Consider the following 15,248-nt stretch of genomic DNA (forward strand, 5'->3'; position numbering starts at 1 on the left):
CTGTTCTTTGCAGGGGAGCTGGACTGGATGACTTTTTAAGGATTCCTTTTCCTCCTTTCCCAAGGCATGGGTCCATGGGTCTCCAACCCCCCCTTTAGTCATAAAACCAGCTTGAACCAGCCTGTTAACTGTTGATACCAACTCAGAAGATGCTATGATGGTATGGCAACAGAGGCTGAACTTTCCCAACAATATTCCATTACATGCTGTTGCTGTGTAACAGATGGGAGAAGAGATGCAGTCTGACAGAATGGCATCTGAAGCAGAAGCGTATCACTGAACTCCTTCATGTAGAAAAAATGGCACCCACTGACACTCATCAACACTTGCTGAACATTTATGGAAACCAAACAGTGGATGTGAGCACAGTGAGACGGTGGGTGGTGTGTTTCAGCAGTGGCAACAGTGATGTGGAAGACAAACCACGTTCCAGACAGCCACACAGAATTTTATAAGCATGTTATGCAGGCTCTTGTTCATTGCTGGTAAAAATGCAGAGCTAACGTTGGTGATTGTGTTGAAGAAGCATTTTGTAGCTGAGAGTTCACTCTATCAGTGTTATGGTGCTCTTTGTATCTGTTATAGTTCCCATGGCAATAAATAGGAGGCATTACTTTCAGAGTGACCTATGCATATTATCAATATCTAAATTTTTCATGTACTGCCTCTGCTCTTTTGAGAGGCAGAACAGACCAAGCAGACAGGACTGAGAGGAATATGCTTCTAATCCAAGTAACCTGCTGTCATAAATAAAGATGTAAAGAAAAGTATTTTTCTTTTTCTCTTTTTATTGCATTTCCAAAGGCATTTAAGTTCAACTGAAGCAAGACAAATAGGTCTGTGCAATGCCATTCCTCTTTCAGTTTTATTTTTAGAGGTTTTCTTAGTACAAGAGACAAAACAGCAGAATAATCAAGGAATATGGGTTAGGAAGTTTCACTGGCTCTGAACAAAAATGTCAAGGCCAGCCTGAACTGTCTGATTTGTTACAGACCTTCAGATATCTATTAAAAAGTCATTACAAAGCCTGGTTTGAGCACTTCCCACTTTCAACGTTGGCAGTCTTGATAACTCCCCTTTGCACTTTTAATTTTCTTTATCTCTCCCTTTTTTTCTCTTTCCTCCCAAACAGGAACAAGAGAAAGGATTGCTAGTTGAGAACTGCAGTGAGGAAAGACTAATAATGCATGAAGTCCCCTCATTTTCTTGCTTTCATTCACAGAGTGAATTCATGACTGAGGATGGGACACAAAGCTCAGCCATCCCCTTGGCCATTAATGTCTTCCTTGATTTGAATGAAGATGGAAGGAAAGAAATCCTACAACACTGGCTTTCGTGTGACCATATGACAAAACATCAGGAATCTCTGGAGCATGTTTCTAGCAGTTTTATACCACTAATCATTATTTGTTGCAAAAAAAAAAAAAGTTGTCTTTATTTTTTCTTCTGTAAAACATTTAGACAGAGCCACTCTATTATAGTCAGCTACTATTGCACAAGAAGTTTCACATGGTAACTTTGGGTAAAGGCTTTTCTCTCCTTAGGAATTGCTTTATGAGATAATTGTTCAGTGCTCATATTGTTCCTCCTCTTGTACATACATAAATATAAGCAATTAAGGAATAGAAATTGTTATTTGGATGTAGTTAATTACCAACATCCAAGAAAGATGAGGTCTTAAAAGCAAAAGAAGCGGATTAGGTCTCATGACTCAACTACTACAGGTCTACTTCAGGAAATGCAAGTACTGACCCACATACAAATCATGCATTTTCAATTACAGATAACCTAGGCTACTAAACATAAATACAACTGCTGCAGCTATTCTAGGTTCTCTTACCTCAAAACTGGACTACTTCAAGGCATCCTATCTGGACAATCCTCTACCACAAAGCTATCCCAAACTGGATATCAGTGAAGAATTGTGAAACTTGTTTACAGACAGGTATTGATCTTACTGCTTTAGAACTGGGCTAGAAATGACTGAAGATGGGTTTAGACTACACTGTGAGCTATAACCCCCAGACACTGATACCATCAAAAGAACAGTCAGGAGAAACACAAGAAATCTTTGTTTAAAAGAAGCTACTTACTGAAAGCACATTAAACATTAGCACACTTCCTCCTCCTCTGGTCCAATAGAGCATGAATTTGTTACCTTTCAGAGTACGTTACTACATTCCTTTTTAGGAGAGAATTTTATAAAGAGGAAGGATGAAGAATGTGTAACAGGCTAAGACTTGTGAGGAGCTACTGTAATCTCGTACTAATTGCTCATATGATTGGTTTTTTTTTTCCACTTTTCTATTTTTGAGGTTGTAAAAACACTGCAGCTCAGAAATTCCTGCTACAAATTAATTAGATATTAATAAAATGAGATGCAGCATTGAGGCTGGCAAGGAAAGTGATTAAAATCATCCTATCACTTCTGGAGAACATTTTCTTGTAGCAGCTCTTCTCAGCAGCACCATCCCAACTCAGTTAGCTGGCAATGCTCTGTGCAATGCAACCCTACAAATATAGCTATTGGGTTACATGTGCTGCAAGTCTGTAAACAGATTGTGGCTACAACACACGTGGCAAAATGACCATAGTCCTTCACCCTGCCACAAAACTGACTAAACTATGGCAAACAGACTGCCCTAACAGAACACAGAACAAAAAATATAAACCCTGAACGTCATCCTGAAATGCACTACAAAATGAGTAACATTTTGCAATAATGCTTGTAGGTCAATGCCTTATAAATCCCTGCACACTTTGACATAACACTTGAGCAATGCTCAGATCAGACCATCTACCTCAATTTCACTGAACATTGGTAGTTAATGAAACTTTAAGCTGATGCATCTTTTCTAGCTTTTCTTCTATCTGATATAATGATCAAAGCTGATCACATTCACTGTGGAGCAACTGACTTTTTAGCCTGCAGTTAGAAAGGAGGAAGGAGTGGGAGTAAGCAGAAGTACAACACCAACAGGGTATGAAAGCATCAAGCCAAAGAGGTTAAATGTCGGGCAGATTGAGGCTCCTTGTTTTGACCCACATAGCAGCCAACATTAAGAAGAAACAAAAAAACAAACCAGCTAAAGTCCCCTTACAGTTGGTTATGTTGCAGCACGGTAGTTTCCCCAGCAGCACTCTTGGGCAGCTGCTGGTAAGACTCCTCTCCACAGCAGTTTCAGTTCAGCTTTCTTACGACAACCAGAGAGCTCCTGACCAACACCCGTCTCTGCTAGACCTAGTGACACACAAGGGGCTAAGGAAGCTCCCACAGCATTTCAAGACGTCTGTATGTTTCCCTTCACACATAACTACCCCCAACATTCAGAAGTATGATGGCATTAGCAACAAAATGCACTCTCTTGCATCAGCAATGTAAGCGGGTAGGCAGCAAAAACCCTCTTCTGGCTGACTTATTTTCCCCGTAGGGGAACGTGTCAAAATCCTAAGTCTTAAAGCTCTGATTCAGACCTATGGTTTAGTTCCAGAAACATAACTCTTCTGTTTTATTTCATTTTTATTTATTTACTTATTTTAATTAGTTGCAACATCACTTTACATCTGCCTGCACTACATGACACTTTTCCAAAGCAGACATTAGCATCAGGGCCACAGATGGTGTCTGCACTGAAGCAGAGTAGGAAGACAGGAGCAGAAGGTCTGAGTAACATCACATAACTTCATTACTAGTTGGTATGGCAGTGACTCCAGAGGAACATGACACAACCAACGAGGCCTCAGCCACATCAGGTTACCTCCTGCAAATGGGACTGAAACTTACTACAGTGTGTAGCTATTCAGAAAAAAGAAATACCACCAACAAAATAAAACTAGTTCATATTCAAGAAATGCTAAAAAAAAAAATAAAAAATTCTCATTCTTATCGTCTGCACATAACAAATCTTTTTTTAGTCAAAGCAAAATAAAATCTAATTAAAATACTTCAGCTTTCATGGTAGTGCAAACTCTGCAGTTTGTAATGCAATTTTCCTCTTAAGAAACTAGAAATAGGAATGAGTAAAGATCTATGTTTCCTAAGGCAAGTAACCATTGCTACCCCTCCAGCATCATCAATATCTAAGCATCAGCATTCGGGCTTGGACTTACAGTCAAACAAATCATTCTCTGTATTTCCAGCAGAGGACACTTGATTCTTTTGACTTGTCAGCCAGGATGGCTCCACAGACTCACGAGAGGATGTAAGCATGCCACTGACTGCTCTCTACTCCTCAAAACTGCTCTGCAATAGCATCTTACCCTTTTTCTTCTTTGGTTGTTCAAATTCTGGAGTCTCTGGTGACTCAGCATAAGGGTCTGGGGCTTGGTGAACTTCCACAACCTCGGGGATCCCATCAAGAGTGACTGATACATGTGTAATAGGAGCCACTATATCTTCATCTTCAGTTGAGCCAAACATAGCTGCTTAAGGGAAAGGGATAATAGGATGAAATCAGCTCATAACTGAATATATCCATCCACAATCAGAAGAAGTATTAAAATAGACAAGTGCAATGACATAACCTACTATCCTAAAAAGCACTGTTATGGTGTGTGTTCACACATTTTTATTCGTAGTTAACAGAATTTGCAGATGTAAGTATATGTTCTTCTATCTTGCCAGTGCAGAATCACAGAACTGTTTGGGTTGGGAGGGACTTTAAACATTGCCTAGTTCCAACTTCCTTCTCTGTCCAGGGACACCTTCCACTAGATCAGGTTGTTCAAAGCCACATCCAACCTGGCCTTGAACACTTCCAGGCATCCACATTTCTTGGTCAAACATAAATAGACTCATTCTCTATCAGAGGAACAAAACAGAACAGTCTAAACACTTACTTCACATTTTCCCTTCAATTCTTAATTTCTTCCTTATCTGTTGATGTTCAACTCTGGGATCAACATGTTCTCAAGGAAGCGAAACTCCTTACTGCATGCAACACTGGATTTCTGATACCCAAACTATGCATCTAAGGTCTACTTGGAAGAAAAATATTCCTACTCATTCCAGGCAATCACACAACACTGAACCTCTCCTTGTCACACAAAAGCAAACAAGTCAAACACAGACTGGATTCACTTTCTTAAAAAAAAAAAAAAAAATCTTACTTATTCTTTTTTCATCCAACATAGGACCAGGGGAGTCCATATTGAGAAGTGCTTCAGCAGCCTCAATTGTTTCCATAGTTTCATCTCCATTATGACACGATGTTTCAACTGAAAGCAAAAGAAAATAATTAATTCTAAACAAGCTACAAAATAGATTTAAAATATGTTATTTATCATAGAATCAAAGAATCGTAGAATGGCCTGGGTTGAAAAGGACCACAATGATCATTTAGTTTCAACCCCCTGCTATGTGCAGGGTCACCAACCAGCAGACCAGGCTGCCCAGAGCCACATCCAGCCTGGCCTTGAATGCCTCCAGGGATGGGGCATCCACAGCCTCCTTGGGCAACCTGTTCCACTGTGTCATCACCTTCTGTGTGAAAAACTTCCTCCTAATATCTAACCTAAACCTCCCCTGTCTCAGTTCAAGACCATTCCTGCTTGTCCTATCACTGTCCACCCTTGTAAACAGCTGTAAATTTACTTCTGTATCATTTCTAAAACAAAAATGGAAAGCAGCCTCGACTAAATGAACAATAACAGTTTATCTGGGGAGAAAAAGTACACATTTAGTTTTAAAAGTGTAGTGCATTAAAACAAAAAAGACTTTAATTTCTGCCTCATCTTTCTAACCCCTCCATGTACTGATGAAGTACACGCAATAAAACACCATGCCCATAATCCTTGAGAAAAAGCCACTATCCCAAACAATATTGTATACACTACTCTTAAAAAAGAGTAGTGCTTTCTTCTTATGGTGGTCCTAAGAAAGAGAATTCCATAATTAACAGATGCTCTTTTAGCCTAGAGAACAGTTAGGCAAACTTTTATTAGACAGCTTATATAGGTACAACTGAATACTAAACTTCCAAATCTGTAGGGATGATAGGTGTGGCTAACAGAGCATGCTCCAGGGAAGCAGTATTAAAAATTATTATTATTACTATCATAAAGACCAATAGAAAGGGCTGGTATGCTTTCCAAAAGTTTTAACAACTAGACAATCCCTCGTTTGTCTTATACGGGTGACCATTAGACAAATCAAAAGCGCTTGGATCTTCAATTTATAATTAAGGCCATGTGAAGAACACAAAAAAAATCTGATAAAAATAGTTCTTTTCCGACACAAAAAGCAGATTTGGAAATAATAGTAGTCCAAGAAGATAATTCAGTTTGACTAGAGGAGTATCTTTAGCAGAGGATTGTTTGCAAAATAAATGTAGTATAACAAACAAGGTATACATCAGTTTCACTTTTGGGTACCGTAAGCCTTTAGAAATGTTCTCCAATTGCTTTCTTTGATAGAAATGCTCAGGCCAGGCTTCCTTGTCTTTTGTCATGAATTTGAACCTACTTTCAGTATTTTACTTACGTTTATCAAAGCAGTGCAAAGGTCTGCATTAGTAGTCCCTTCCATAGGGCACAGCTGAACCTTAGCTACTTTCTTAAGCCCTGCGATGAGTCAGCTTCACACCCTCCCTGTTTAACTTTGAGGAATTTGGGGTGGGGCATTCACACACACACACAAAAAAAAAAAAAAAGGAGACTGACTGACTCCTTTGTCAGCCATACCATGTACAACCTCAGAACATTTCTTCTTCACATTAAAGCCAAAGATTTACGCCAAGAAATACAACTTCTGCACCGTGTTCTTTAAACTGTTCTTTAAACGACGCTAACAACAAAGCACCCAGCCCACCAGCAATCACACTACATTTAAGAAAACAAACAAAAAGTTTCACTCCAAATGCTTACAGCTTCTGCAATCATATCATTGGGAGAGGACCAAGATAAGAGCAGGCATTTGTGCACCAGCCCTGCCTCCCACACCCCGCTGTGCTTACGGGCAGCTCACAGCCTACAGTAGGCAGCTTTGCAGGAGCCTCCTTAGGGTAGTAGGGTTAGGTTGTGGTTGGACTCAATGGTCTTAAAGGTCTTTTCCAACCTGAGCATTTCTATGATTCTTAGAAGATGACTTTGCAGGATTGAGCCAAACTCATCGCTCTGTTGCTGAAAAAACAGGGATGTGATTCTGATTCTCCTCTACCCCTGGTTCACGATCCAAACTCCTATCAACACAAGCCAGGCTTCACACGTTTTTGATCACGCTGTGAGGCAACTGAGTACAATGGCTGAACATAAATCTGAGGGGTTCTGCTGGGTTAGCAAGTTGAATTACAGGAACTCAAAAGCCAACACAAACAAGCTGTGAGGTGCCACACGGCAATGTAATCACAACCTCCCTGTCCTATTAGCAGCAGCACTCAGCTTGAGATAGCTCTCAGAGATAACCAACCCAACAAATAAGAGCAAGCCAGTGTCTGTTACTTCTGTTTCTCCCTTAACGTTGCCAGTATATATTCCAATCACAATTGGAATTACCAATCGGAATGGCAATTATGACATAGTCACAAACTAAAGAAGAATTGAGATGAAAGAACTTATTTGTTACACTTCAAAGTCACAGCTACAAAAATGCTGTGTATTTCCATTTCAAAGTACCCATTTTAAATAGGTAACAACTTAAGAAAAAAAAAATAAAGGAAAACAAACCACACCCAAAAGTAACATTTTTTTCCCAGGGTACTCAACAAGTTCCAGATTATCTCAGCAAGCCACAAATTTAAGCCTCTGTGTATGCCAATTACAACCCAATTACTGCGGATGCATGTTTGCAATGAATCAGCAGAGCTCACAGCCAGCAGCAGGCCTGCCCAGACAAGGCTGTCTTCTCACCTGGTGGACAAAGAAACTCGACATCTAGCCTGAAGCTCCCCCCTTCAGCCCAAATTCCCACCTAGCATAGTTTTGAATGCTTTACACCTTCCTACTTGACACCTCCTGACAAGGTGGCTGCTCACTTCCCATCGCTCAGCTCAGGGATCCCAGCCCACTCCCTCTGTCACACAGCTCTCAAAGCAATCAGCCCCAAAGGCCTGACCATGGGGGCCTTTGCCTGGACTAGATACAGCCTGTGCTAGTCACAGCTGTATTTAAATACACCAACTAAAGGGATCACAGTCTCAGAATAATGTTGGAAGAAATGTAAAATTGCTGAAAGAAGGAAGAATCGTAGAATGGCCTGGGTTGAAAAGGACCACAATGATCATCTAGTTTCAACCCCCTGCTATGTGCAGGGTCACCAACCACCAGACCAGGCTGCCCAGAGCCACATCCAGCCTGGCCTTGAATGCCTCCAGGGATGGGGCATCCACAACCTCCTTGGGCAACCTGTTCCAGTGTGTCACCACCCTCTGTGTGAAAAACTTCCTCCTAATATCCAAACTAAACCTCCCCTGTCTCAGTTTAAAACCTATTACTATCCACCCTCAAAAACAGCCATTCCCCCTCCTGTTTACATGCTCCTTTCCAGTACTGGATGGCCACAATAAGATCTCCCCAAAGCCTTCTCTTTTCCACGCTAAACAAGCCCAGTGCCCTCAACCTTTCTTCATAGGAAAGACGCTCCATGAATTTAATGAAGAGATTCATTACATACAGACTGAGACCTTTTTTTCAGAATAACTGACTGTTAAATTTAAGTGATTGCTTTTTAATAGAAATTCTGCACCAATTGTTAAGTGATGCTGGAAAACCAAGTGCTACTTTAAGAATGCACGTGATTCAAGGAGACCCATATATCACACTTCCTTTTCTTTTTAAACACGGCTTTAAAATTTATAAGCAAAATTATCTCACTGGGGAGCTGCATGGAAAAACACTCATCATTTCTATCCAGATGGTATAAGCAGTATTGAGCAACTTCTCTACAAAGTAACAGATCTCATCCATTATTTTATTATTATTACTATTTTATTTTTTTTTTTTACAACTGGCATCTTGTCAACTGAAAATCCTCACGGATTAAGACTGTGAAATTCTGTTTCCAACTCAGCAGCCCTTTGGATTTCTTTGCAGCATTATAAATGATTACAGAACATGCTGGGGTTGTGCTGGGTTACAACACGTAGCACTTTCCCTTCGTTCTCCTACTTGAACAGTTTGGCTTGTGCCATCAGTGCTAGAGGTTTACCAAATGCACGAGCCAAATGCTACCTAACTTGGACAGACTGTAAAATAACTTCTGAATTGGTTGTTAAGTTTCACTACTGATCTATGAGAACCTGCTCTGGATTCAGATCAGGGCACAGTGAATCAAAGTGCCTGTTTTTTGTCTCTCCCCCCTCACACAAACTTTCTCATTGTTTCAGTGAGGAGGCACAGATAAACCACAAAATGGCAGAGTTTGATTACTTGCTGTTTTTTTTTTACATTACACATGCTAGCTTTGAGAAAAAAATAATTCAGGAAGTTGCATAATCCAATTAGTTCCTTCTTCCTGTGCATTTTATAACTCTAATTAGTTACACTAAGGTAAATAAAGTGTATTTTTCAGAGAGAAAAGAAAAACCACCACCACACAACTCAATATTCTTTTCAGTGATAAAACATCATTCAAAGTGAAGTGCTCCAATCTATTTTCTTAATCACCTTTTACTACATGGCAGTTAATCGTTTGGGGTCACATCATACCAGCGACAAACCAACCATGCAAATTGCCATCACAGTTCTTCCAGCGAAATGTGTTGGTAAATTTAGAGAGTGATAAGGCAAGTCTATCTATTAATTATAAAATATTATGGTTGTGTATAATATAGCTAGAAAACTGGCTGTTGGCTATCTTTCAGCAATATTTCAAGTAAAACAGATGCTGTTCTTATAGCTGTAGTTTTCTGCAGGTTATAATTTATACTACAGATAGTAATCAGGGCAGTGCAATAGCTAGTTTTGAATGGCTTAAGCTAGATCCTATAGGCAAAGAAGCCTACCAGAGTCTACACTTCTACAGATACAACACAACAGTAATTCCTGCAGTTTCAGCAGACTCAATTACTTGTAGTTTAGGGGAAAATGAAAGCTTAATGTAGAACAGAAAAAAAAAAGAAACAGTACTGAAGAACTCGTAGCTTCAAAAAAAGATTCATGCATATTTAGCAACCATTTCTGAGTAATGTTAGTATTTTCAGTTTCATTTATGCTGTGAACTTCAGTCCTCTCAATATTTTAAATTGGAATTAGTACAGTCTTTACAAGGTCTGATTCTCTCTCAGAGGCATAATGTGAAAGTGACTGAAAAGAGTTGTACAAACTTCCAAGAGCAAAACAACGCATTTCACTGCTGAGGCCAAACACACACAAATTAAGATCAAGATGGGAGCCTCAAAGATAGGAAATAACCAGAAAACAAAGCAGGTGGGAAACGTTAGCTGCAATCAGCCCCACTTCACAAGCAGCCCACTGCAAAATGCACTTGCACCTGCTCTGGCAGTTTGGTTGGGCTGTGTACCTGAAACCTGGACAGAGGGGTGATGAAGCCATGCTCCTTCTCTGTGCTCTCTCCCCATTTTCACGGGAGGCTCCTGTCCTCCCTGGCCCTGTAATTCTGCCCTGCTAGGGACTGGCAGAGGCTCCTTGATATAAATAAGCTGCTGAGGTGCCTTCCCCACAGGAGCCCTGAGCAGCAGTGCTGGTCAGCTTGGAGTCATCTCTTTGTGCAAAGCCAAGCACTCAGTTTCCAGTGGCCAAAGAAACCTGCAGCACACATGCTGCAGCGTGAACCAGATAATTAGTTAGCATCTCCTTCATTACAACAATCTCTACAAAGTCACAGCTCTCATTTTCTAAGGACTTGGCCTTTAAAGAAAAACAGATTGCTTCAGCTACAATGGAAGATGTTAACAATGCAGTGCTTGTCTGCCTCCAAAGTATCCCTTGGACACCATCAGTTACAAGGATTACATATTTTCACTCTCTGGCAGCAAACCCTTCTCATGTGACTATTTACGTTAGCAACAAAAAATCTTAACAAGAATAGTCACAAAAGCAGAGTTTCACAATTACTCATGCAACTGTCAATTCACACACAATGTATTACAGTGAATACGTATTCAGGAAAACTATGAAATTCATCAACTACAAAATATTCACACAGTCACATTAAGTGGTGCTTAAATAACACACTGAGGAAATGCCAGTTACAGTGTGAATAATTAAAATGAATAGCAAGTGAATAGTTGGCAAGAGGTCTCAACTTGAAATAAAGTTTAGGCATGTAAGACTTTCTTGAATAATCAGTTAAATTATTTGTACAGTCACAGTCTGTTCACAGATAATTCATGACTAAAGAAAAAGGGGCCACATGTATCAGATAAAACCATTTATTGGGAATGGTTCATGTCAATTTACTCTATGAACTGCACCTCATGTCAAGTTTTGCTGAGTTTGGCTTTTGGTGGTAAAAGGCTGTAACAGAGCCTTTGGAAGTAGTGTCAGAGCCGTGACTGAAACCTGCAAGCTGTCTCCAGCCCTGGGGACAGCTCAGCTGGAAAAACCTAATCAGTGAAAGATGGCACAAACAGATCTCAGCTTTGTAAAGCATCCACCTCACCTTTCAGACTTAGTCTGCAAAGATGCTCCAAATATCTACTTTCAGCAAACTATTGTTTGCTTTGGGGGCTTTTTTGTTTTAGCTTTGTTTTTAATAAATTTCTTTGATCAGCTATATCCTCAAGCTTTCTCTTTTACACCATCCTCCCTAACAGAAGTTATGCAGAACTTTGTATTTTAAACATTTATTACTACAGATCTAAAATGAACACTATGCTGAGCACACCAATATCAGCATCACACTGACATGCACATTTTACAGTTGGCTATTTGCATACCCTCAAGAAATCAAAATAATACATCTACACATGCTGTATGTTGCTGCTTTTTTGGTACATATGTTTACTCAAGTACATACCAACCACTAAAAAAGGGGCAAAAAAATAACATTAAGAGCAATACACAACTGTTTTGGTACTCTGAGTAGAACCCTATCTTAATCTATATTGATGGATGATGGGTCACTGTACCAGCTGTACAGCTGGAATCGCAAGCCACCTGGTACTGGAATTAATGCCATCTTCTCAGTCTTGCAGCACAGGATTGACAGCATTCAGTATCATTATAACTTTGTTTCTTATTCATTTTTGTACTCAGCTTTTCCTTGCTGCTAGCCACAACCACCTTGTTGCAAAAGTATTGTAGATAAAAAAAAAACTGTGTTGCAAACCTGTGAGGGGGATATCATCATCTTCGATGATTTGTTCCTCTGCAACATCTAGAGAATTCTCAGTGATCATGTCACTGGGCTCATCCACACAGGTTAAGCCAGAATAATTGTTTAAGAGATCTCCACTAGGGACATGTTCCACAATGACAGCAGGGAAGATGGATGGATCACCAAGCTGTAGAAAAAAATAAAGAAGGAAAATTAAAGTAATGGCAGTTAGAACGTACCCACTTGAAGCATTTACTGATGAAGACTTCAACAAACCCACAGCACATCACCTAAATATTAAAGGATCAGGAGAGAGTACTGAAAAACAAGATGATTTTTAGCACACAAAACAAAAAGAGCAGCAGTGTCCCGCCATGGGCCAGAGGCTGAATATCACTACAGATAGTATATAATACACTGACATGGTCGCAGGAGGTTATACAAGACTCCCACAACAGCATTTTGCAGCTAAAAGGCTGACAGAAAAGAGGAATGGAGCAGTGCAGTAGAAGTCAAACTCTGCTGGCAAATGACAGCAGCAAACAACTTGCTGCAAGCACCTTCTGCTCTTCCTGTCTAGCTGCGGGCAGAGGATGGTGTGGCTGTGAGCATTGCAGAAAGGTCTCACCAGCACTGAGTTTTCTGTGAGACAGTAGCCTAGGAGGTCACTTACTATGAGGATAACAAGTGAAACAAGGAGTGCTTGATACACGTACCTCTAATTCTTGTGGTTTCTTCACTTGCCACTGCTCCCCTACTTTCCTTTAAAGCCTGCTTTGAGCCATCATCCTTCTCTCTCAACAGTTATTTTCCATAAGATACAACAGAAAAAGGGCACTTGCAAAAGCCGAAATCAAGCTGGTCAGTAATAATAAGAAGATGCACATTCTCCAAAAGAGCAACCATTCAACAGGAAGAGGTTTGCAGAAAATGCCATTTATGATAGAGAAAGTATTTTCCAAAAAGATTCTGTGTGATTTCCAGACGCCATTTGCAGGAAGAAAGTCAGTGGATGGCAGCATAGGAAGCTCAAAGGAAGTCTTGTGTAACTCTACGGCTCTCTCACTATAAAAATAAGCCACATTCTGAGTTTGGCACACTTAAAAACAAGAAAACAAACCAAATGTTGCTCCAAAGTGTTCCTATGAGAAAATCCACTGGCCTCACTCCAGAAAAGAACAAAGATATTCACACAGAGGGTGGTGAGACACTGGAACAGGCTGCCCTAGGAGGTTGTGGATGCCCCATCCCTGCAGGCATTCAAGGCCAGGCTGGATGTGGCTCTGGGCAGCCTGGTCTGGTGGTCGGCGACCCTGCGCATAGCAGGGGGTTGAAACCAGATGATCATTGTAGTCCTTTTCAACCCAGGCCATTCTATGATATGCAAAAATCAAGCAGGGTTTATTATTATTATTATTATTATTTAACCATGCAATAAGAAAAACAACAATATATGTAATAATGCTCATTTGGGCATTGCTCATGTCTCACAGTCTTGCCACTGCACAGGCCACCAGCAGCAGAAAATGGTCTCAGAGCTGCTGCCTCCATGCAGAGAACAGCAGTGGGAGTCGTCATCTCCCATGGAAGAATATAGAACGTACATACTGAAAGAAGAAAGTACAACTAGGATCTTTATGAGGCAGTAATTACCATCTGAAATTGTTCTGTGTTTTGTAAAATATGCCTCAACAACTGTGGTAAAGAGCAATTGGGAAAAAAATGAAGAGGTCAGAAACAAAACTAATATTTCTAGGGGCTACTATCATAAATGCTCTGCTAAAAAATTAAAAGCCTACAAAACCAATTACAAGCAAAATAAGCAAAAAAAGATAGAGCAGTGTAATGAGATGAAAAATAAAATACTGTCTGCATTTGGAAGATTTTGAACAGTAAGTTCTACGAACTAGAAGGACACACAGCAACATTATAGCCATGTTGCTGTGATAGAATTCATGGTACTAAGCAGCTGAAGATCCCAATTTTAGAAATATGCCACAGTTTGTAAGTCATGATGTGCCAGTTAAATAATGTGCACGTGTCTATGTAACCACCATATTAAAAATAACATTAATAAATAAAAATATTAAAAATAGCAACTGCAAAAAAAGCTTACGTACAGCACTCAGGTTTGTGTCACCTGCAAGCAAGAAGAGCACGTGTTCTGCAAGCATCTGTTCAGTAGTCTACTAAGAAAGTGAAAAGTATGGATTTTAGGTAGGGAAGACAAAAATATGAAGACCTTGATATTCTCGTCCTTTTCTAGCTCATAGACACTAGGGGTGATGTTCATCACACCTGACTTCAAGCACTGAGGTACTAAGACTTGATCCACTGAGCCTAGGTTTCTTTCAGAGTCAACAGAAAGGTTTTTATAGAGCACTATCTCCCTCACTAGTTTTAGGCTCCTGTGTCACGGGGATGAATCAGGCCCTATAAAAACACCTATTTCTCTCCACTGACTATAAAAAGGAGCAGGTGTCAGGGTGCCTAATCCTGGTGTAAACATCCAGCTTGAACACATCTATAATAGCAGGACAAAAACTGCCATTTGAGGGAAGGAAGATTTAGGTTGGATATCAGGGAGAAGTTCTTTACTATGAGAGTGGTGAGGTACTGTATCAGACTGCCCAGAGAGGTTGTGGATACCCTGTCCCTGGAAGTGTTCAAGGCCAGACTGGATGGGTTCCTGGGCAGCCTGGTCTAGTATTAAATGTGGAAGTTGGCAACCCTGCATGTGGCAGGGAGGTTGGAGCTTGATGATGCTTTAGGCCCCTTCCAACCCAAGCTGTTCTATGATGCTATGATCTGAAACTGGTCAGCTGCCTTCCTGCAGTGAGGCGGTCTGTCTTTCCTTCCTGCTGCTGTGCTTGCTCTAGTTTGACATGTAGGGCTTGCAAAGTTTGTACGGGATAGTCTCTCAAGGGGTCATTTGTGCTTAGGATGAGCCTCTCATTAGTTCCTTCTGGATAGAAGTTGACTCTGACTTAGCACCATCCTTCTCTAAGACTGAAGCTCATACCACTGTCTCCAA

At 40.4% G+C, this 15,248-nt stretch overlaps 1 protein-coding gene across 9 annotated transcripts in view; it reads right to left on the reverse strand.

The window, feature by feature from the left end:
* ELF1 (E74 like ETS transcription factor 1) overlaps positions 1–15,248 on the reverse strand; it is an 85,553-nt gene that overhangs the window by 17,917 nt on the left and 52,388 nt on the right. For 8 of the 9 annotated variants that reach the window (XM_031615769.2, XM_031615763.2, XM_090131226.1 and 5 more), the window contains 3 exons: positions 12,227–12,401; positions 5,110–5,217; positions 4,261–4,425 (listed from right to left, as the gene is read on the reverse strand). In XM_031615769.2, coding sequence (XP_031471629.1) covers positions 4,261–4,425; positions 5,110–5,217; positions 12,227–12,401 — 448 coding nt within the window. The remainder of the gene's footprint in view (positions 1–4,260; positions 4,426–5,109; positions 5,218–12,226; positions 12,402–15,248) is intronic. The other variant, XM_031615771.2, reaches the window with a different exon arrangement.

Source organism: Phasianus colchicus, chromosome 1, assembly GCF_987193195.1.
Source record: "Phasianus colchicus chromosome 1, bPhaCol1.hap1.1, whole genome shotgun sequence".
In the NCBI taxonomy this organism is placed as follows: Eukaryota; Metazoa; Chordata; class Aves; order Galliformes; family Phasianidae; genus Phasianus; species Phasianus colchicus.